The sequence below is a fragment of the Daktulosphaira vitifoliae genome, unplaced genomic scaffold, assembly GCF_025091365.1.
Source record: "Daktulosphaira vitifoliae isolate Bord-2020 unplaced genomic scaffold, ASM2509136v1 Scaffold_4, whole genome shotgun sequence".
Lineage (NCBI taxonomy): Eukaryota > Metazoa > Arthropoda > Insecta > Hemiptera > Phylloxeridae > Daktulosphaira > Daktulosphaira vitifoliae.
Window position 1 is genome coordinate 16,742,273 of NW_026099575.1, and position 23,768 is coordinate 16,766,040.

Here is a 23,768-nt window from a genome sequence, read left to right on the forward strand (position 1 = left end):
ATTTTTTTCTATTTAATAATATTTATTTCAAACTTGCAAGTTGAGTTAAAAGTTATGGTAATAAATTCATTTTTTTTTTATTAAAACTTTCACTTTAAAGAACAAAAAGAAGTAGGTTCAAAATGATTACTTTTAACATATTAAAAATCAATAATAATTTGAAAATAATTAATTATAAAAATTATATAATATATAATTAAAATAATTACTAATCTGGATATAATTAAGGAAATAGGAGTTGATGTTGGGTTGGGTTGGTTACATTTTTAACTTTATAATGCTATAACTCATTGAAAAGTGTACGAATCAACACAATTTTTTTATGAGAAATAATATTTTTTAATAATCCCTTTTTCATTCGACATACTTTATCTTAATCAGGGTATTAATAAGAAACTAGCAGATAATGTAGCTTTTGTAATTATCCACCAATTTCTTAGAATTAAACACTATCTACTGATTTGCATCGAAGCGTTTCTTATGATAGTGATTTTAATCACTGTCAGATTAAATCTATACTGGACCCAACTATGCAACATCCCCACTATGCCGCGACCCCACTGTGCTGGGTTTTTTTTTATTGTTTATATGACTAATTATAAGTACATACAAAAATAAAGTACTGTCATTTTGGATAGTTTAATAAAATAATTATTTAATAAAATAATGATAAATGTTAATAAATAATGTCTGTTACTTACTTATTTTGGGTATTAGGATTTTGCTGGAACATATCAATGGCAGCTTTGGCAACTGTATCAAGCCACTGGTTTAAATCAGGGGAATTTGTAGTGAATTGTTTAAACATGAGTTGCATTTCTAACCAAGACATTCTCAGAGTCCATTGGTCAGAATTCTACAAATTAATTTTTTTTATGTTTTTACTATCTTATATATATATTAAACATATAAATAAATCTTTTTAATAATAGGTTACTTCTAAAATATTTGTAATGATGGTCTTTGAATCCAATGAAATATCAAAACCACTTGCCGTTTCAGGATAACAGATCATATGCAGCAGTCTTTGAGCCTAATATATGTAATAAATATAAATTAATATAAATTATAACTATTACTAAAGAAATAATACAACTCAAATTTTAACCTGTTTGGAAGAAAGCATACTATCTAAAAGCATATCTTGATGACACAGTTCTTCTGGATTTTGTAAGCAGCGTTCTAATACCCATTCTTGACTACATATTTCTCTAAGTACAAATTGTGCTAACTCTGAAAGACCTGGAGTTTGAGTGTCAGAATTTCCAAGTCTACAACATTTTAAATTATATAAAAATCAATCTGATAAATTAATTTTAATTTACATACCCTCTTAATTCCATTAGTAAATGATCAGCTGATCCCCCTAAAATATCAGTTGTGCCTAAAATATGACTGATGGACAATTCACCAGCCATTTTACTAGTACCTCCAGGAGTACTAACTTGACTAGAAGGTGATTTTTTTATAGACTGATTGGGGCGCTGAGCTGTTGCATCACCAACAACAATAATAGCTTTAAGTACAGCTAACAAAGGTCCAACTCTGATATTATTATGAGCTGCCGCTAATAAGTGTCTATCACAACTTTGTTTAATACTACAACCAGAACTTGTATTTGGTATAGGATTTGGTGATGCACCTATATAAAATAATTTAAATATTTTTAGAAACACAATTCAGAAAACACATTTGTTCTCTTACCAACTGAGTATAAACTAGGTTGTGGTACTTCTGTAGTTTTAAAAAGACGTAAAAGTAAGTGGCAAGTCAATCTTGCACTTGCTTCTGCTTCAGGATCTGTATCAGCTGCTCCATGACCTATAATTTACAAAACAATATATTTGTTTTAATAATAAAATTTGTATTAAATATAAATTATATTGTACCTTAATTTTTTTAAACATTAATAAAAATCAAGGGAAGTATTTTGTTTACTATGATGTAGCTTATTTTCCTTTAAGCATTTATTTTTATTCTCAATATAGTAAAATGGTATTCAGAGAACATGGGGAACTATTCTCTGATCTAAATAAGGTACTGCATTAAGGTGAATAGTGTGCATAACGAACTTAAAAAATTGTTTACAATTATGTCACAAAATAGAACCAGTTTATACATGTTGGATACATTGTTGTTGACAAAGTATATATACTTTTATTAAAGTTTACCGCCTTTAGCTGGGAAACAAAATTTTCAGTTTTTATACTATTGTTGGAAACAAAATTTAAAGGACGTTTATGATTTTTTGTTGATGACTGTCGCTAATTTTTGTTCTCAACATTGTTTACATATAACATATAAATTTTACAACAACTTTAATGGATAACAAGCATTTTTTCATCAAATAAAATATAAAAACACTTAAGATTAAGATTTAAAGATAATTTAAATTACATAAAATAATATACAGCTTATTATAAAATAGAATAATGATAATTTAAAAATTAAAAAAAATTTCATACCTTCATTACTAACAGTCAATAAAGAAGGTAAAGCTACATGTACCACAAAATCTTCTAGAGAAAAACAATGTCTTGCTTTAAAAAAAAAATATATATATATATATATCAGTTAATTTTTTATTTTGCATTATAATTATAAAAGCATACCAACAAGAATTGATGTAAATAATGCTAGTGAGTTGTGCACAGCTATATCATTCATTTTAACATGTGAAAAAACATCTCCAAATATAATAGGATTATTTGATGAACAGCATAAAGCCATAAGAACTCCTATAATTGTTAAATAAAAACAAAATATTTAAAAAGTTTTCCATGTAATTACTACCACTCATTTTACATAACATGAATTAAATTATATTACCTAGCCACTCTGAAGCAAGTGAACTACAAGAAGCAGTCAATTCTGCACTGAGAATAGCTAAATCATTTAATCGTTCTATATCAGTTTCAGATGCAACTGCTATTATTACATTGCACACTAAGCTATAACGATTACTTTGTGATTCATTCAGCTGCCTGTACCATCCAGAATCAATTTTATCTAAAATCATATATCTTTCATATATTTATTCTCATTTATTAAAAATAAATACCCATACATCCTCTTCTATATGATAAAATAAGTTCACTCATGTAACTAGAATTCCAGTTTCCTTGTGTCATAGTTGAAGGTTGTAAATTTGAATGCAATGTTTGTCTTATTTTAATATAAAGAGTATTAAAGGGTTCTGTACCAGGAAGGCGACCTTTTAAAAGTGGAGCTGCTGATAAATATAAATCATATAAATGGGAAAGAACACATCTTTCAACACTTAAACACTCAGCAGGATTTGAAACATGTTTTACAACTCTATAAAGGTTTTCAAAAGCTCCAATAACTTGCTCTTGATTCACTACAATTTAAAATTTATTTAAGAAAAAATAATTTAATTACACAACATTATTTTAAATTTTTTATATTAATAGTTAATTTTTATACTTACATAATAAACAACAGTGGTATCTACGTAATACTCCAACAATATATAGAACTAATGATGTGGTATATAAACGCACTAAAGATGATCCTTTAGTAGTTAGTTGTGCTTCAACATCAGGTATATCCATTAAGATCTAAACAATTTTATTATTAAAAATTTTACAAACGTATTTAAAATGTAGAATTAATTTTCATATATATAATATATAATTTTTTTTATTAAAATATGAAAATTTAATTGTAAGTACAAGGTGATTCTTTTAACGGTAGCCACTTAATTTCTTTAAAAAAAAACATTTTCTTAATCATTTTTTTTTTGGATTTTGTGAGTTACACATTAATCTCTATGTAACTGTTAAAAATGTTTAGATCTACCCCTTATAACTTAAAGGTATCTCAACTTTATTTTTTTAAATGACAATATATTTTATGTACTTCTTTTTCTACTTCTTCTTCCCCTTAATCCCAACTACTTGGGGTCGACCTAATGTTGTCCCTGCATACATCCGAGATGGGACAATTCGCCCAAGTTTTGTTCAGGACACCTCATATTATTTGACAAACATTTTTACACCAGCTGTCGACCTGACGCAACCTCATTAATCGCCTCTTACGACTGGCAAAGGGGCCATAGAAGTATTCTTATCTCCTATCTACAGGGAAACAATATACTTATTATACTAACTTATAAAATAAAAAATGCATCGGAGGATATTTATAATTTTGTACATAGGTAAGAGAGCAGCCAAAAAATTACAAATCATAAAAATAACATCTATGCTTCACCTCTAATCTATATTTTAAAATTCTAATAACTTCCAAAGTATTAGTCCATAAGCTGTTATTGACCAATAATTTTTTTTATTGCGTCATTTTCTATTTTATAAACTAGTTTAATATGTATGTTGTCATTTAAAAAATATAAGTTTACACTATATAAGTATTAAGGAATAAATCTAAAAATTATTTTATAACAGATACATGGAGATACATCATTAACTTACAAAATCTAAAAAAAACTATTAAAAATTGTATTATTTTAAGAGGAATTAAGTAGCTAGCATTAAAAGAGTCACCCCGTAAAAAACCCTACTAATTTTGAATTATTTATCCTTTTTCATTTTTATTACAGCTTTTTATTTGCTCGTTTATGTTTATAAATTGTTGTATCTCAGTAAATATGATGGTCAAAATACAGAAAAATTAATCATATAAATATTAATTAAATATTATCATCTCCTTTGCCTCTACCTCAACTATTTGGAGTCATCTCTGCCTTACAATTAGACAGAATTATTAAATTGACTTCTGACCTGACATAACCTCATATGGCTGAGGGAATTAGTTAAGGAGAAAGGTGCAAGTCAACATTAGAGCTACTGTATGGAAACCTAACATCAAACAGCAAAGATGGACATCAGCTTTAAGGCAGCAATGAATGGTCCATTATGTCACACCACACCACTTATTAGATAAATAAATATATTTTCAATTATAAAAAAAATATAAAAATTATAATTTTCTCTTTTTAGTTGAATATGATAATTATATGGATTCTAAGAAGACTGTTTATGGAAACCTATAATGTGCAAAAAATAATACACTTGCCAGTTTTATTTTACAATAAAATTAGTGTACTAATTAGTAATATTAGATAATATAACAATATTATCAAAAATTAAAAGTAGTTTTTTACCTGTATGCAAACATCTAAAAGTGTATTGACATTTAAAGCCAACTCCATAAGATCAAATAAGAATGCCACATGTTCTTGAACAGGGAGATAATTTGAATTTCCTATTGAAAAAAATATTATGACACAAATATAAGACAATACATTTTGATGTGATTTTTGTTTTATCTTAATTTATTGTTAGAGTTTAAAATACTTAATTTACTTAAACAAATAATTAAGAACAGTTAATCTATGACTTAGCTCTTTTTTCAAAACAGAAAAAATTTAGATGTGATTACCAGTAGCAAATGCATTAATAGATTCAAGAACTGTGAGGCTACACTGCCATGTAACAACATGTTGATCAAAATAAGACAAATTTTGAACTCTAGCAGTAGTTGCTTCAAAATTGAATTCATTGCGAGAATGTTTCTTTACTTTTCCACCTAATTGTAACAAAATCTCTTTTTTCTAATACTGAAGAAAAAAGTTATACTTAAAAAACTTACCTTCAGCAATATCAATGCTAAATTTTTTACTAAATAGTTTACAGATATCTTTGCTTATACGTTTAATTGTATGTCTAGCATCATCTCTCATTTTTCCAAAACCATATAAAAGAACATGCCTTTGGTTACAATCATGACTAGTAGTTTCTTCATCCTAAATTTTTATTCAATGATTTTTATTATTTTTTTTAAATTTTACTTAATTTTTAATTTACCAGTGGTAATGGAAAATGTGTTGCATATAATAGATGTCGTGAAGGTCTACCTTTTAACATGTTTTCATTAGTACTTGTTGATGGATTATTTGAATCTAACCCACCAATTGATGAACCAGCAAAAGGTTCAACTTTTGGAGAATCAGGAGCATCCTAATTTTTTATAATTTAGTAAATAAATTACATTTCTAAGTTATTTAACATTAATAAATAAATTACCATTGAATTTTGTTGCTCTTCTTTAATATGTTGCAATAATTTATCTAAATCATCATCAATTTTACTGTCATCATAGTCCATATGTCGATTATGATGTTCCTTAAAAATAATGTTTTTTTTTGTTTTTATATTTAATAAAAATTTAAAAATAAAAAATAATTTTCATAATAGTCAGTGGTGAATCCAAGGAATCACAGGGAGGGTGCATCCCCTTCATAAACTATAATTGCCTACCAAAAATAATTAAAATAGGTTTTTGATAAAACAAGCAAAAAATGTATTTTTTTATTCTCTTACTTGAAAAATTTCTTAAGAAAATAATTTTTTTAGAAAAATAAAATTTTATTGAATTATTCAGAATGACACTGAATAGTTCAATATAAATAACTCCCAAAATATTAGCCAAATATGCCGGATACCAAATAGTTTCCAAATATTCGGCCTGTTCCTGGTTTAAATAATCCATTTTTGTTTGTCACAAAAAAAATAATAATATTTATAAAAATAATTACTGGAACATTTGGTTTTAAATCAAATAAGTTATCATCTTCTATATGAGCTGGACCTTGAGTTGAACCTGCACCTGATGGAGTATCTGTAGGTTTACTATTACTTGAATGTTGACTTCCTCCTTTAAACATGTCAACAAAAAAATAAAATAATGATAACTAAAATGTAGTTTTTACTAATACCATTATTTGATTGTAAATCGCCTCTTGATATTAAAGTGCACATATAGGCATCATGTGAAAACACATCATTCCTTATTAGTTCCGTAAATAAATTTACCAAATTTGTAAATGTTATGCGGCTTGTATGATTATTTTCTGTAAAAATAAATAAATTAACAACTTGATTACATTTTAAATTAAAATTAAATTAATTGAATCGATCACATAAAGATCTTATAAATAAAATTGAATAGAAATAAATTTTATCTCATTTTAATATTTAAAACGGAACATTATATATAACACTATTATTAAAATAGATTGAAATATAAATAAAAATAATAAAAATGAGCCAAATATGATTAATAACTTTTTTTTAATTATATTTAATAGTTAAAATTAAATTATTAGTGCTTATTTATCCTATTTTAATGACTTATGACTATTTGATAAAGATAAAAATTCATATTTTGATTTATTTACAGATGTTGGAGCACTATTTAAATTCAATGTTAATTACCTAATATTGGAGCATCATGGTCAAGAAAATGCATTAAAAGAGATTGAAATAGTGGCAGTGTAGCAGGTGTGGAAACAACTGAATCTTTATCTTCATTAGGACCACTTGGTATATTTTCTACAGAAGAATCACTTTCTCGTCCAGTTATTTCTGCTTGTCTTTTATCAAGTAATCTAGCAACTGCCATTCCTCGATGTTCACCATGCCTTAAGCTACTAAGAGCCCACTCACATAGCACTTTAACAATTATTTGATCTTGATCTATACTCTGTAAAAAATTATTAAAAAAATCTTTTATATAAATTTAATTAAGACAAAAACTTAAACATAATTACATATTCTGTGCGGTTATCTTTTGATAAATCAATATCTGAAGATTTTGTTATTCCTCCAACAGCTATTGGTAAAGTATTTAAATTATCTTTTACATTGGGCGATGAAAAAATTTTATTATATAATGTATCCAAAGAATTATTTTGATCAATACGCTCAAAACTATGACGATCTAGAGCATCCAAAACTGTTAAAATTTTCATAGTTTTAGCTCCTAAAATTAATTAACAAGTAAGTTCAATTTCACTTAAGACTTGGAAGATTTAATTAGTAACTATTGTACCTATTGAAGACTTTTGAAATTTGTCTAAACACCATCTGCCTTCAGCTGCTTGACTTCTTAGTCTTACAATTTCTTCAAATTGTTTGAGTTGTTTCCTACTCATTAAAAATAAAATGGTCAAAAAATTTTTTTAATTAAGTTTTGATATTTTTGTCTAAGAATTATTTTCCAAAAATACTTAGCTCACACCTTAAATTCATGAACAATGCAAATATTTATTGATTGCTAAAGAGAAAATTAAATCACACTAACAAAGTATGTAAAACCAGTCAGAAGAAATTGAAATAAAAAATAGTTTTTTAGATCATACAAAAAATTTCATGAACTTTGTAATAGTTGGACAAAGTACATTTTTTATAATTTTTAATTTAGATATTTAAAAAAATAAAATTAGATATAGATTTAAAAAATAACTTAAAGGTAAGCAAAAAAAAAATTATTTTGTGTACCTTAGTGAAACATTATTTGTTCTTTGAGGCATAGGTAAAATTATAGGAGAACAAGGTAAATAGTCTAATGGCGAACCATTTAATATAGATGGTAGTTTTCCGCCACCCAAATGATTCCAAACAAGTGATGTGGGACATTCTAAAAGAATTATCTATAATAATAAAATATTAGACATATTAAATAACTTATATAAGGGCAATACTATTTAATAAAATAGACTTTGAAATAAAACTTACTTGTATAATACAACTTATTGGAAGTAAAATATCCCTATGATGAGGACAAGCCATCATATCATTTAAAATAGCTGCAGCATTGGTAATGGTTGAATTGTTACTAAAATAATTTTTCATTTTAAAGTTAAAATGTCAAACAGTTATAATTTAAATTATAAATCAAATAGTTAATACTAATTTGTTTACCTAGGAGCACTTATACTAGATGTTCCTTTAGAATTAGGACTTGACGGAGGATTTGAATCTACTACTGAATTACACATAGAATTCAATTTTCTCGAACAAAAATAAACTAATTTTCGACTTAAAAGTTCAGATTGGCAAAATTCTGAACAATACTGCAAAGCTAAAGGACATAGAACTTTTAGCAAACCATCTTCACTAACTGATGATGATTTATAACGTTCAAGCAAATCTAATATCCATTGAAGTACTTCTTGTCGTTCTAAAAGTCCCTCCTAAAGAGTACACCAAATATTTATAATAGAAACTAAATAAATAAAATTAAGTATATAAACATGTTTGATAATATTTAAAAAAAAATGTTAATTTATATAAATAACAATTACAATAAAAAAAAAAATTAATATAATCTAAAAAATCTTAAATGGTAATGCATTTTTTTATATAAAAATAATCCTTTTACCATAAAAATTAAAAGTGTGCTACCTATTTTCTGCACATCTATAGTAACAGAAATATAATTTATTCTAATAGTAAATAATTATTAAAACCTTGAATTTACACTTAGCAATATTTTTTAACATTAGTAATGCAAATAAATTTATCATTTATTTTAGTAGTAGTTTCATAAAACATATCCGTGTTGAAAATTAATTAATTAAGATCTTACCAATCAGATTAAATATCAAGGTAAAAAAAAATTGATAAAATATTACCTGATACATATATTTGATCAAACTTGAACAATAGTTCCATTGTTTAAGTGAAATTTTTTGTTCTTCAGTCATAAAATGCAAGGAACTGTTATTTGAAGATGATGTACTTTGGTAGTAATCTTGAAGTTTAATTAATTGTTCTTTGGTAAATTTCAAAAGGGTACTGGTCCATTCTAAAAATACCAATAATTAAATTCTATTAGTTATCACTTAATAAATAATTACTTAATAATAGTAGGTATTTTAAAACTTTTATAATTAATACATTAATAATAGTGATATAATAACTTTATTTTAGCAACAAAAATAATTTATAATACTTTTTAAAATGTTACAATTTAAGTGTTAGAATACCTCAAAAAAGCATGTTTGTTATATTGGACATTGAGTTATAATTACATTGAAAAGAGGGTAATTATTATATATTATTTTTAATAAAATGAACTAACCTAATGTAGGATCTGGCAGTTGACGTTTTGATTTAATTTTTGCTTCTGACACAGCAATTGTATAGGCTGAACTCAATTTTATAAACCATGTAGCTCGAATAAGTGGGACATTATATTCACATAACAACATAAATATTTCCTCTTTTTTGTTAAAATTTGGTGCCTAAAATAGTTCATTAATAGAATACATAATTTTTAATTAATTTAATTAAATAAGAAGTATAACAATACATAAAAGTAGATTACTAGTCCAAATAAGCTTTATGGCACAAAGAAGTAATGGAAAAAAAAATTTTGAAGGTCTTTTATTTATCATTTAGCCAAAAACGAAGTCTAAAATTTACTATTTCAAATAAGTTACAACAAACTAAATAAAATGTAACTAATAATATAATAATTTAGATTTTTATTCAGATTAGCATTACAAAAAGATGTCGTTAGAAAAAAACTTAAAAAGTTCAATAGTAAATTTAGGTTTTTTAATGGTAGTAGGTTATACCAAAATTACTAAGATAATTTTTTTGCCTAAAATGTTAATTTTACATGATCAATGATTAACCTTTTCATTCACCTTAGGTACAAAGACGTTATTATTTTAAAATGATATGTTTTAGAGATAAGCTCATACTGACTAGGTATGTAAAATATAAAATAAGCAATTATAAACTAACTTTATATATGTAAAACTCTATACTCTTAATTTGTTGATATACCTATAATAATAAATGTGAAAATATAATTATACAGTTGAGTTGTTTTTTTTCAACAAGTAACTTGTTTAGTAAGTAGTTGTTTAAATATATTTTTATTTAAAAATATAATGAGTTCCAAATTAATTTTAATGAATTTCAAAATATTTACCTTTTTGGAAAGTATATTCAATGGTTTTATTCCAGCCAAATCTTTAAACCAAGCTTCAACTGTAGTTTTAGATCTGGCAGTTGCTGGCCAAAAATTATCCTTAGGATTAATTTGTAATCGTTTCCTTCCAGTATCCAACAAAGTGTTTAATTCTTCTTTTTTATTGATAATAGCATTAAAAAAAGCTCCAATTTTTGAAGCTGTAATATTATAATTGCGAGCAGTTCCATGTTGGTGTTCATCAGATATAGTCAATGATGTAGTAAAACCATGTTTTACATTAACAGTAGTTAATTCATCCTAACATAAAATGTCCATAGAAAATTAAAATATAGAAAAAGTATTAGACAGGTTTATTTACCTCTTTTTGCTTAGGCTCTTGGGGATAGACATCTGGAGGACCAAGTCGTGGTCGTTTTAATGGTCGTTTTTCGTAAGAAAATCCCATCATTTATGCTAGTTAGCTCACATTAATACATAATGTTTAGCAATAAATGCTTAAGTAAAAGTAGCACCAAAGGAACAACAAATAATACATGAATATCACATTAATATAAGAATCATTTTTGTAAAATACAGATTAAAATTAGCGCATAAGATGTTGTTTATTTATTCTTAATATAAAATAAGTTAAACGTTTAAATATACATAGTAAAACTAAAAAGGAATTATTAAAATAATTTAAATGATTGAAAATACATTCTACTTAATTAAAAAATGATACATGAAAATATTTTTGTTTACGCTGTAATTTGTGTATATTGTTAATAAAATCATGTTATCATCTAAAACTGTGATAAAAACCAAACTGCTATAACCTCACTGGTGTAATCACGACTATTGAAAGCTTCTTCTAAGATCGTGGATACAATAACCTTAATGGTCCATTAAGACAAAGTTTATGTATCAATAAATTATTCTATCAATTATAGAAATTTTATATGAGAGCACTTTATTTTAAAGAATCACTTGTCCCATTCTCCATTTTAGAGTTTCTAAAAATTACGCCTGTGTACTCCATCTTCTTTTACTAAATATATGAGTGTGTGGGTCTTAATTATTTTTATTAAAACTAGAAGACACCACAAAATAATTATTTAATATATCTATATTATTAAATATATTAAATAATACTTTTATTTTAAAAGTCAAACAGGAACAAGAACATACATGTAACAAACAAAAGATGACATAACCTACTTTTTTCTAACTGTTGTCACAGGGATGAAGAAAAGTAATATGGTACCAACACTACAAGTGTTATATTCGTGATACGTATTATTTTTTTAATCAAATGAGGATCAGGCTCTTCATTTGCAAGGCAGAAAACATCAGAAATTTGCAATTTTATTTTTGTGTATACTATCTTAAACCCATGTTATTTTATAAATATTTAGAATTTATAAATTATATTATTGTTTTTAGTTAATTCGTATGTAATATTTTAACTACCATTAAATGTTGTTATTTCATTTCATTTTCATGAAGTATTATAAATGTAATTATTAATTATCATCGATTCGATAGCATCAAATACTTGTTAATTGTTAATGTTAATTTGTATAATATAAAAAGATATCTAACAGACTACTTGTTGGTCAGTGTTCCATCGGTGAGTAACAGTGATGACAGTAATTAGACTCTTCCTGAGGACACTTACCCGCGGGGGTTAAATTGAACTTAAAAACACTCAGTTTACCACAATACTTACATAAAAATAGCCACCTCAACAAATTTTCGTAGAGGATGCTATTACTTTTAATACTACAACAAAATTAAATCGAAACATTCAAAAATATTTCATTTTGAATGTAGGTTTTTTTATTTTTTCGCATTTCTTTCATTAAATTTAAATAACCTTTTATTAATTACTATGTGTGCATAAATTACGCATATTTTTAGAGCTCTGCCCTTCTGTTATTTACTTTTGTTGTCACAATTAAATCAACTAATTATGACCCCAGTTCCAAGTTAAACGTTTAACGAATAACATTTTATGTAAAACCTATCTATTTTGTTACTGTCTAAATAATAATTTAACATTACATTATTTGAAATAAATTTTCAGCTAGATAATATCAATATATTTTTATTTTAAATTAATAAAGGTTATAATAATAACGTTTAAAACGAAAAACAAAAATATGTATTATCAATAAACAGCGACTTATTTATATGCAGGCAATAAGGCAACTGTCTTCAGCGGCATATTTAAAAGGGCGTCAAATATTAAAGGCCAACAATATTAAAAAAAGCGAATTATTTTTTTATTGTTAGACATATTGACTTTCTAATAATTATCATAATCATTTTCATTTATTGTGTATTTATGATATGTATATTAATAGCTACAATTTATTTTATGATTTATTAATAAACATAGATTTGCTTGAAAAATATCTTTAATATACTTTTTATTTTGAGGAATAATTAGTAGTAGTATTATTGCGAAAATATATAAAAATGAGCCCCCACCGTCATGAATGAACGGCGGCAAATTTTTAAATGAATATAGGCGGAAAATATGTGAATACGACCCTGTCAATAAATATAAAAAAACTTTTTTATTAGTTTTTTCATGTTGAACCAATATATAATATAATAAAAATATATAATTAAATATTAAGGTTTTTAAAATCTACCAAGGTCTAGAAATTATGATGTCAAGGCAAACCTCTAAGCACAAGAGGTTATATAAAAATTATCGTAGAGTTAATTTTTTCTTTAATTAAAGTTTTCTGGCTTTTAAGCTATAAATTTACTAATGTTGTTGTTTTTTTGTTTTTAAAGTAGACTTTTTTTTATGTAAAGCAACATCTACTTAGAAAATTACCAACAAATTTTCATACGAAAATTCTTTTATTTGCTCTCCACTTCAAAAAACAAAAAACCTATATTTACAGACTTGTACAGTAAATATAGGGCAATATAGTAAGCTCTATCTGTTGAAATCCTGCATCTAACTTTAGAAAATGGAACTGATGTTACTACAGGGATTTTTATAAAATCTCACAAATAAAAATTGTTATAACTTTCCTATAAAATAAATGGATCTAATTTAATGTCCAACACCGGATCATTTAAATATTGTGGTGTAATTTTTTATTTTCAGAAGAAATTAAAATAAAAAATATTTTAATTTAAAAATGTTTGAAATATATCAGGAGTGTTAAAAAAAATCTGTTTAATGTATTTTATTTTATTGTTAATTACTTTGTTGTTTGTGCTAGATATCAATGGCACAACTTAAAGGAAAAGTGCTGTATCAATCCAAAATTATTTACATATTGTTATACAAAAATATTTCTTTTGGTGCAAAAAAATGAATTTAGTACCCCAAAACATGTTATTCTAATTGCATCAATGGTGAGTATAACCGTTTTTTAACAAACATACATGGTATTTTTATTAGTCATTTCTAGAGATTTGAATTATATTTGAAAAACAACTTTAATTATCTAAGGATTATTTTTTATATTTTTCTTTTATTAACATATATTAATATTATTAAGTGGTATTATTATTTAATATTAGTTTTAAAATTATAAATCAGCACATAAAATAATGTACGTATTTGTTTATAGTTATAAACTGTACACTAATAAAAGTACCGTATTATCAAGTACTTTTACTAAAAATATAAAAAATTTGATCCATTAAGTTATATTGTATATTCTTACAGAAAAATCTAAGACAAATAAAAAATTGTATCAAATATTAGTGTACAATCAATAATCATGAATTTTACAGAATTTTTTTTCTTCAAGACACACAAGAACCATTATACACATACATTTATGAATATTATTTAATTGGAATAATAAAATTATAAAATCTGTTTTATAATTATGTAACCTATTAGTAACCTTCCTGCCATTGTTTAGTATCAAGTCTTGCTTGAATTATTTCCAATTGTCTTTTTGCTTCGCATTGAGGGAAATTCTGTAGATCATAATACTGTGGTGCATATTTTAATAACCATTCCGCTAATGTAAAACAAAAATGCCTTAATAATATAATTATAGACATAATTTTTTTTTGATACTTACGTTTTACTTCACTCACAGTTCTAATATAATTTTTTGTAGTTAGCACAAATTCATTATAAATAACCCATTCAGGCTTATGACCTAATACAGTTGATGGATGTAACTGAACTGTTTGATTATCTTTAATTGTTAAATAATGTCCAGTTCTTTCTAAATGTGCAACCTAAAGATAAGTTTAAAATTTACAATGAAATTAGACAATAAACATTTAGTTAAGAAGTAGAATCAATGGCAAATTGGACAACAGAATATTAGAAAAATTACTGGTAGGCCACATTATCATATTGAGACCATAGGCTGATTGTACAAGATCAACAAATGGTAAAACGACTTGGTTAAATTTTTTTTTGAAAATAGATAACTGTGTTGTAAGTTGTCATATCACAGATTAAATGAAACATTTAATCTGAGACCAAATTATTGAAATTCAATTACAAAATTCACCTATGCAAACCAAGCATTTTTTTTTCAACTCATTTTTGAAAATGTTCCAGAATGTTTGACAACTTTTATTAACCTATATCAAATTAAAGCTCTTGAAGTGTACTATTATATTAATAAAAAAATCTATCTCACAATTGTTTTACTATGAAAAATCGGTCATAAAAGTAAAAATATTTGTTTTTACTTTGTAAAAGCATTTTTTTAACTTTTTTAGACTAAATAAATGTGGTTTTTATTTGTAAGCAGAGTATGAAACAATTTTTTTTTTTAATGATTCTTTCTTTTACGTATCACTTTATTTAGAAACAAGGTGTGCAGGTCTGATTAATTTTCTGAATTTTTTTACCAAACTTCCACTGAGTAGAATGATATTTTAATACTTAAATTAAATAACATACCTGCATGAAAAAGCCAGTTGTAAGAGATTTACGAATATTTAAATAATAATCTTTAGATGTGAACTCTGTAGAAGTTCGCTTCAAGTTAAACCTGTCCATAATTCTAGATAATTGTTGACGTACATTATCAGCAGATTTCAATGATCGATAATTTATAAAATTATCATAACACCATTGAGGGTCTTCATTACCTATTAATGAAAAAAATTAGAAAAACAGATAAAAGTAATTTTTTTTAGTATTAATTATTTCTTAGAGATAAAAATAAAATACAACAACATGTTTAAAAATATATTGTTAATTTATATTAATAAAGAGCATTCCAGTGAACAAAGGTTTTAGCCTCCTGATAACTGGATTAGTCTAACTACACCCAAGATAAATATTATGTATTAAAATACAAATTGAATTTACAACTAAATTTCAGATGCTATTTAAATAAAATTTAATTATTAAACTGGACACCACACATAATATCTAGTAAATATCTTTATTCTTTAATACTTTAGATATTCAATAACTAGGTAANAGAATTTCATTGGAACAATTTAGAGAACAGGATGCAATTAACATTTTTGCTAATTGTGGATCTAAAGGAAATTCAGCCATAATATTTCCCAAATCAGTTAGATTTCCATCGTCGTCCAATGCTGATAAATTTTTTTTTATGTCTGTTGCCACTTTTTCTCAGCTCTCACTGGACCGATTTCTTTTAACAATACGTCAAAAGATCACAAATTGTATCTAGTTGAAGACATTACCCTTAAAAATTGAAAAATTTTCCCTCGTTCACCGCAAATGGGGGAAATATCCAAAAAAATTACAAATTAAAAAATCGGTAAATTTTGTCATTTTTTTCACTTTTTTTACTTAAAACTGCCATAACTTTTTCAAAAATGACCAAATCAATATAATTTTTTTTTTAATAGATGCATAATGTCTTTACTTATCATTTGATATATTTTTTTATAAATCTGATCTTTTACCTGCCCACTGGGGGGATTCAAAATGACAACTTTTTTACAAAGAAAGAACATTTTTACCTTAATTTTTGAATGTGTTCCGGAAATACTGACACTTATATATATTTATATTTATATTAAATTAAAGCTTATGTAATATAATTTAATATGAAAAAGAAAAATTTCAAACTTTAGTTTGTTTTCATGGTGAATACTAACAGCAAAGTTAATAAAACAATAAGGTTTTGGTAAAAAAATTATATTTTTAATTTTATAATGCTATTACTTTTTGAAAAATATATGGATCAATAAAATTTTTTTATGAAAAATAATATTTTTATACCTCTTTCATTTGACATACTTTCTTTTAAAAATAAAACCATTTTCTTTTATAAATTTATATATTATAAATATATAGAGATATTTATTTATTCATATATTACATATATAAATAATTTAATTTGTAATCAGGATATAGGAGATCATGTAGCTTTTAGAATAAACCACCAATTTTTTAAAATTTAACACTATTTACAAATTTGCATTGTAGCGTTTTTTATGATAGTGATTTTCATCACTGCCAGATATCATTATACTATGCCACGACCCCACTATGACGCGACCCTACTGTGCTGGATTTTTTTTTTAAATTTTTCAAATAGATAAAAGAAATTACCAAATCAAAAACAATTTTCTGTTTTATAGACATTATGATTTTTATTAGATATTTAACATTTCATAAGAACTTAAGTAATTTCTCTTAATCGAAAATTAAAATACTTGTATTGTTATTCATTTCAATATAAATTAGTTTTATATTTTTAACTTTTTCAAGTTAACTTTGTAAAAATTAAATAAAAAACAAATAAAAATAATCTTACTTTGTTTAAATGCATGATAGATGTTCAATAATGTTAGATGATCACCGTCTATGTGTGCAAACCTCATTTTGGCGTCATCAGATGCTTTCTTAGCTTCAGTTGGTCGAACAAAACACTGTGGGACTAAACAAGACAATCGAGAGAGGTAGGCCAGACGGGTATGCCCGGATAAGGCCATTGTACCTCATTTAATAACCAGCAACAAACACCTATGTAACTAACCTTATGTTAAAACCCCTCCGACTACAATCTGGCATTATAACAGTAGAATAAATCCCAATTTAACAAATTTATGAAGATAAAAATCATGTAGTTTATTATTAACTATAAGAAAAAGCCAATAAAATTAAAAAAATATATATATATATAAACATACATCTTCTTAACATAGTTTATATAAAATAAATGAGTGTTATTAAGTATTAAAATATGTTATAAAAAAAAAGGTTTTTTTTTTTATCATCAATATTATTTTGATATTTTATTGCAAAAAATTAATCATCAATATTCTTGATTATATATATTATAATATTTTTGGTATCTCATTATATGAACATCTAAATATTGGACTGAACCGAAATGAGTACGGAAAATTTAAATTAAACATGAAAATATATTTTTGACAAGCCCATTCAAATAGAAAATATATCAACATTTCAATACAATAAAAATATCTAAATTTTACCAAAAAAATAACCAATATCAACATTCAAATATATCCCCATAAAAAAAAATTATATTCTATATATAACTGATTTAAATTAATATTCAAGAAATTTTTTAGTTATTTAAACTTAAAGAAATAGTAAAAATATACTTTTAATAAGGCAAATATATATATAATGCATTTTTATAATATTGCTTATTATAATGCCAGAATGCTTTCAATGTAAATTTTCAACTATTTTTTTTAATAGAAAGTTTAAAAAAATGTTTAAATGCTATAGAAACATAAATATTGAATAAAAATAAGAGTTTTTAATATCAAAATTTTTCTTTAAAACTTATCTATAAAATGATTATCTTCAAATCTTAAAAAAAAATTTAAATTTCTATAAATGCAAAAAATAAGATAAAACAAATTAGTATAACCCTATATAAATATAGTCCTATAGTGTAAAAATTGATTAAAAAAAATTATAAGATTTTATGTAGAAATAAGTTATATAAGTTGTTAGTTAGATCTGTTTTACCCTATATACCTAAACTCAATATTTTTTCATATTTTAAGTTATATATGGTAAGCATGTATACCATTAAAACATACATTAGTGCATTAATATTACATAATAATATTTTTAGTAAAGAAAATCTCACCTGATAACATAGCTGTGATAGAAAGAATTTCATTGGAACAATTTAGAGAACAGGATGCAATTAACATTTTTGCTAATTGTGGATCTAAAGGAAATTCAGCCATAATATTTCCCAAATCAGTTAGATTTCCATCGTCGTCCAATGCTGATAAATAGTTTAGAAGTTCTAAAGCTCTCATTAGAGTTTCAGGGGCTATAAAAAATGTTTTTTTTTGTACAATAGTGTCTATTTTTTCTGAAGTTTTTCAAATAAATTAAATTCTAAAAGAGAATTATTTGAAATAAAATTTACCAGGTGGATCCATAAAGTCAAAATGAACCAAATCATCAATACCAAGTTTTTTCAACTGCAACACAACAGAACCTAAATTTGAACGCAAAATTTCAGGATATGTATTTTCTTGCATTTCATTTTTATATGCTTTTTCTGTATATAATCTATACAAAAATATTAATTTATGAACATTCTCTTACTTGGTTAATCATTAGTATAAACAAAAATGTTATGAATTTTACCTAAAACATTTTCCAGCTTTTGTACGTCCAGCACGACCAGCTCTTTGTTGTGCAGAAGCTTTACTTATAGGAGAAACAAGCAATGATTCAACTCGAATACGTGGATTGTACACCTAATAAGAAATATAATATTAGAAAATAAATTTTAAACAAAATCTAACTTTAATTACCTTTTGTTTAGCAAAACCAGGATCAATAACGAATACTACCCCATCAATAGTTAAAGAAGTTTCTGCAATATTGGTAGAAACTACGACTTTTCTTCCAATGGCTCCATTAGGTTTATTAGGAGGAGCTTGTTCAAATATTCTCTGTTGAAGATTAGGCGGTAAAGTTGAGTATAATGGAATACACTTTAAATCACCAACATCAGGACCCAAATTGTCAATTTCCTTTTTAATTCTTTTACAAGCTTCTTCAATTTCCTTGATAATAAAAGTGTTCATTAAGATGTATAAAATTAATTGATAATTTTTATTAATAAAATATACAAACCTCTTGCCCAGTAAGAAACAATAAAATATCACCTGCCACTTCTTCACACATATGAATTTGAATAACTGTACGGATAGCAGCTTCCAAATAGTCTCTTTCAGGCTCTGGGGTATAAAATATTTCTACAGGGAATGTACGACCAGGAACATTCATTAAAGGAGCATTGTCGAAATATTGCTGAAATTTTAATACATTTAGATTTTATTATATACTTATACATTATGTTTAATAAAAAATTATGATATCAAATTAAAATTATTTAATAATAATAATAAACAATCAATTTAACTAAAAAAATATAATAATTAGACGAGACATTGACTTTTACTCTAGGAACATGTTTTAATTTATCAGTTATAACCTATCTGAAGACCAACAATGACAAGTACAGATTATCAATTACCTCTAAGTACATTAAGCTACATTACATCTACGGTACTACTAATATTATAAACAATAGTAATTTTAGAAATAATTCAAGAAAATTTTTTTTTTGATTTATGTTAGATCAATTTTATCAGTGAACTTTAAAAGAAAATTAATTTTTCATACATAAATATAGTAATTGTATTTTTTTTTGTAATAAAAAATGATATTTATGTTTTCTTGTTAAAGAATAATAATTACTTGAAATTTTCCAGCATCTAAAGTAGCAGACATAATAACTAATTTAAGATCTTTACGCTGTTTAATCACTTCCTTAAGAACACCCATTAAAATGTCTGTTGCTAATGTTCTTTCATGAGCTTCATCTAATAAAATAACTTGATAGGTTTCTAACATGGGATCAGACATTCCTTCACGAAGTAACATACCATCAGTCATATACCTATTAAGTTAAAAGAATTTTTAAGTAAATGAATTAAACATATTATTACATAGGGGTTTAGTATTAAAGAAATTGGTTTCTATTGTTCTCATTGTTTCTAACAATTGACCTGTTTCCTTACTTACTGAACGCCCGTATAAGTATATTATTAGTATTTTATTATACTTTAAAAGAGTTCTAGCAGAAGAACAGTCTTCAAATCTTATACTGTAACCAACTTCAGCACCAAGAGATACATCCATTTCTTCAGAAACACGTTGAGCAACAGACATGGCTGCAACTCTTCTTGGCTGAGTACATGCTACACCTTTACGACCAACTGTTGAAGAATATTCAACACACCTAATTATTTAAATTAGTAAAAATAAAATGAAATAATTAATAGTTTTATGTAAAATTACAAGATTTTTCTTAATAACATTTATATTAATTACCATTGAGGAATTTGAGTAGTTTTACCAGAACCTGTTTCACCAACTAATACAATACATTGGTTATTTTTCAATAAACTCATAAACTCTTCTTTATATTCAAAAACAGGAAGTTGAATCCTTTTTTTATGAAGTTCAAAATACCTTTAAAATAATGTAGAGGTAAATTAAAAACAATAACTATTTTGAACAACCTACAAGTTACTTACTTAGGAGTATAAGGTAGATTTGTATATGGATTATTTTGAAGCTGTGTTGACGTATTAGGTTTAATATAAACTTGACCTTCAGCTCTAAATCAATATGATAAAGATATAAATAAATTTGAATTGATTTATATAATAAAATTCATTTAAAACAGTTTGTTAAATTTAAAACATAAAAATGAAATATTATTCTTCTCATATCAGAGTTTTAATTAAGGTTTGATATACTCATCTACTATTGAATAATAATAAATATTAAGCATAAATTGAAAGTTTTGAGACAAATGAATAAATTCTTTATGAACTTAGCGTCTAGTTTAAAACATAAAAAATAACATTTGGATACAAAGTATCATACAATAAATAACTCTTACTAATTCAATACATATTAAAAAATAATTAAAACCTAGGTTTTTGGTAATAAAGAATTAATATTGTTAGAGTAATAAATAATTATAAAACAAACAATGATATTAAAATTACTTTTTATTTTTGGTGATGTAAGGATCAATAATATCAAGACGTCTTTTAGACATTGCGAGTGTTTGTTCTCTATTTACTTGTTAACACCACGTTGTATCACTCTTCTAATCCACTAAGTATTTTCCTCGTTTAACAATTCTTAATGAAAAAACTTCTAAATCATTACACTGATTAATGATTTGGGTTTAAGGTTAAGAATCCGTTCATAACTATCCAGAAATTAACACTAACAATATGCACTAAGACACCTAATTACTCTAAAAACAAAAATTTCTACAGTCAAAACGCATCTTTTTAAGAACCGCGTTGTTAACCAGATATTATGTGATAATTGGAGATTAACATTCATTATAGCATTGCCAACTGTATTGTTGAATTTCAACTTCCATGATTGTGTTTGCAAATATGAAAAATATATTTATTTTGAAATACAATAAATGATTCAAAAAATTAATATGATTGATTCAGGAGTCATTGAATCATCTGCTTTTTAATATTTTAAATAAAGAACATTACTGTTTCTTACAACACAAATATTTATTACAGGTTACGAAAAATATTACGGTTACCTTTATTTCTGAATATTTTAGCTTCGATTTTTAACAAAAACTAACTTTTTCAACTTAATTTTTGATAATGTTCCGGAAATACTGCGTCCTTTAAACATATATCAAATTAAAGCTTATTTTATGTACTATAAAATGAAAAAAAAAAATTTGTCCCGACACTTTATCTTCTGCATGTAAACGGTTGCCGTAGTTAAAAAAACACTATTTTTGTGTTAAAATTTTCGATTTTCAATTTTTAATTTTCAACTTAAAAATGCTATAACTTTTCGAAAAATGCATGTATCAGCACAATTTTTTTTTTTCTAAATACATTATAAGTACATCTTCCATTTGACATACTTTTTATTAAAATTAGACAATTTCCCCTTATATAGGGGGGGTTCAAACTTTGAAACATTGTATAAAAAATAGAACTTTTTCAACTGAACTTTTGAAAATGTTCCGGAAATACTGCGTCCTTTAAACATATATCAAATTAAAGCTTTTTTTATGTACTATAAAATGAAAAAAAAAAATTTGTCCCGACACCTTATCTTCTATGTGCAAATGGCTGTCGAAATTATAAAAAAAATGTAATATTTGCGATAAAAATCACCTTTTATAACGATGTTTTTTGTACTTAAAACTGCCATAACTTTTTCAAATATTAACTAATCAAAATAATATTTCTTTATATTGAAACCTTAGGTAATTTTCTTTCATTTGATATCATTTTTTTTTGAAAATCTAACACTTATTCTGCTCACAGGGGGGATTTAAAATAGCAACTTTTTTACAAAAACTAACTTTTTCAACTTAATTTTTGAAAATGTTCCGGAAATACTGCGTCCTTTAAACATATATCAAATTAAAGCTTATTTTATGTACTATAAAATGAAAAAAAAAATTTGTCCAGACACTTTATCTTCTGCATGTAAATGGCTGCCGTAGTTAAAAAAACCATATTTTTGTGTTAAAATTTTCGATTTTCTGACCATATATCAATCTAATCAAAACCATATTTTAAATGTTCATAAAATTTTATATTTATAAAATTTATACTTGTCTTAATTTCTAAAATTGAGAGTTTTTTCCACTATTTAATTATTATTACTTCAACTAGATTAAAATCGGTTCATTTGACGCATTGGATATCAACATTGGTCCAATGAGAGCTGAGAATATTTGTGGATAGACATAAAAAAAACGTACAGAATGACAAAACCAATCAATTTTTAGTATATGAAATTAAACATTTTTTTTTTTTTAAATGATTTAAAAATGATTCAGTAATGTGTTACTAAAAAATTTGGAATATTATTGATATGTAGTGGAACAAAAAATAGAGTTGAAAAATTTAAAAAAAAACAAAGAAGGATTATTCAAATTTGTAGTTGAAACTCATATCAAATCTAATTGGGCAATACGTATGAACTTTAAAAA

The 23,768-nt window shown here is 24.9% G+C and overlaps 2 protein-coding genes and 1 long non-coding RNA gene across 5 annotated transcripts in view; 1 reads left to right on the plus strand and 2 right to left on the minus strand.

Annotated features, from left to right (window-relative positions):
* Nucleotides 1-11,507, minus strand: part of LOC126905739 (mediator of RNA polymerase II transcription subunit 12) — a 19,331-nt gene extending 7,824 nt beyond the window's left edge. The window contains exons 1-27 of one of the 3 annotated variants that reach the window (XM_050685740.1): nucleotides 11,129-11,507; nucleotides 10,768-11,067; nucleotides 9,907-10,069; nucleotides 9,458-9,630; nucleotides 8,745-9,016; nucleotides 8,559-8,658; nucleotides 8,322-8,473; nucleotides 7,873-7,967; nucleotides 7,592-7,803; nucleotides 7,257-7,524; nucleotides 6,758-6,892; nucleotides 6,578-6,696; nucleotides 6,066-6,164; nucleotides 5,847-5,999; nucleotides 5,632-5,785; nucleotides 5,422-5,568; nucleotides 5,144-5,244; nucleotides 3,452-3,581; nucleotides 3,068-3,361; nucleotides 2,830-3,009; nucleotides 2,613-2,738; nucleotides 2,466-2,540; nucleotides 1,705-1,821; nucleotides 1,330-1,642; nucleotides 1,109-1,271; nucleotides 938-1,033; nucleotides 702-856 (exon numbers count right to left, since the gene is read on the minus strand). In XM_050685740.1, the coding sequence (XP_050541697.1) occupies nucleotides 702-856; nucleotides 938-1,033; nucleotides 1,109-1,271; nucleotides 1,330-1,642; nucleotides 1,705-1,821; nucleotides 2,466-2,540; nucleotides 2,613-2,738; nucleotides 2,830-3,009; nucleotides 3,068-3,361; nucleotides 3,452-3,581; nucleotides 5,144-5,244; nucleotides 5,422-5,568; nucleotides 5,632-5,785; nucleotides 5,847-5,999; nucleotides 6,066-6,164; nucleotides 6,578-6,696; nucleotides 6,758-6,892; nucleotides 7,257-7,524; nucleotides 7,592-7,803; nucleotides 7,873-7,967; nucleotides 8,322-8,473; nucleotides 8,559-8,658; nucleotides 8,745-9,016; nucleotides 9,458-9,630; nucleotides 9,907-10,069; nucleotides 10,768-11,067; nucleotides 11,129-11,218 (4,382 nt within the window). In that variant the 5' untranslated portion in view covers nucleotides 11,219-11,507. The remainder of the gene's footprint in view (nucleotides 1-701; nucleotides 857-937; nucleotides 1,034-1,108; nucleotides 1,272-1,329; nucleotides 1,643-1,704; nucleotides 1,822-2,465; nucleotides 2,541-2,612; nucleotides 2,739-2,829; nucleotides 3,010-3,067; nucleotides 3,362-3,451; nucleotides 3,582-5,143; nucleotides 5,245-5,421; nucleotides 5,569-5,631; nucleotides 5,786-5,846; nucleotides 6,000-6,065; nucleotides 6,165-6,577; nucleotides 6,697-6,757; nucleotides 6,893-7,256; nucleotides 7,525-7,591; nucleotides 7,804-7,872; nucleotides 7,968-8,321; nucleotides 8,474-8,558; nucleotides 8,659-8,744; nucleotides 9,017-9,457; nucleotides 9,631-9,906; nucleotides 10,070-10,767; nucleotides 11,068-11,128) is intronic. The other 2 variants (XM_050685739.1, XM_050685741.1) reach the window with 2 other exon arrangements.
* A 362-nt stretch (nucleotides 11,508-11,869) lies between these two features.
* Nucleotides 11,870-14,560, plus strand: LOC126905744 (uncharacterized). The gene is made up of 3 exons (XR_007704098.1): nucleotides 11,870-12,379; nucleotides 13,998-14,133; nucleotides 14,450-14,560. It is a non-coding gene; the product is annotated as an uncharacterized LOC126905744 (long non-coding RNA).
* On the minus strand, nucleotides 14,544-22,091 carry LOC126905740 (putative pre-mRNA-splicing factor ATP-dependent RNA helicase PRP1). Its single transcript, XM_050685742.1, has 14 exons — nucleotides 21,778-22,091; nucleotides 21,298-21,381; nucleotides 21,092-21,232; nucleotides 20,823-20,999; nucleotides 20,456-20,657; nucleotides 19,829-20,005; nucleotides 19,504-19,758; nucleotides 19,334-19,446; nucleotides 19,110-19,255; nucleotides 18,819-19,010; nucleotides 17,502-17,624; nucleotides 15,659-15,849; nucleotides 14,817-14,979; nucleotides 14,544-14,753 (listed from the first exon to the last, which is right to left on the minus strand). The coding sequence occupies exons 1-14, from the start codon at nucleotides 21,828-21,830 to the stop codon at nucleotides 14,626-14,628; spliced, it is 2,145 nt and encodes a 714-aa protein (XP_050541699.1). The 5' UTR covers nucleotides 21,831-22,091; the 3' UTR covers nucleotides 14,544-14,625.
* Between the last annotated feature and the right edge of the window lie 1,677 nt (nucleotides 22,092-23,768).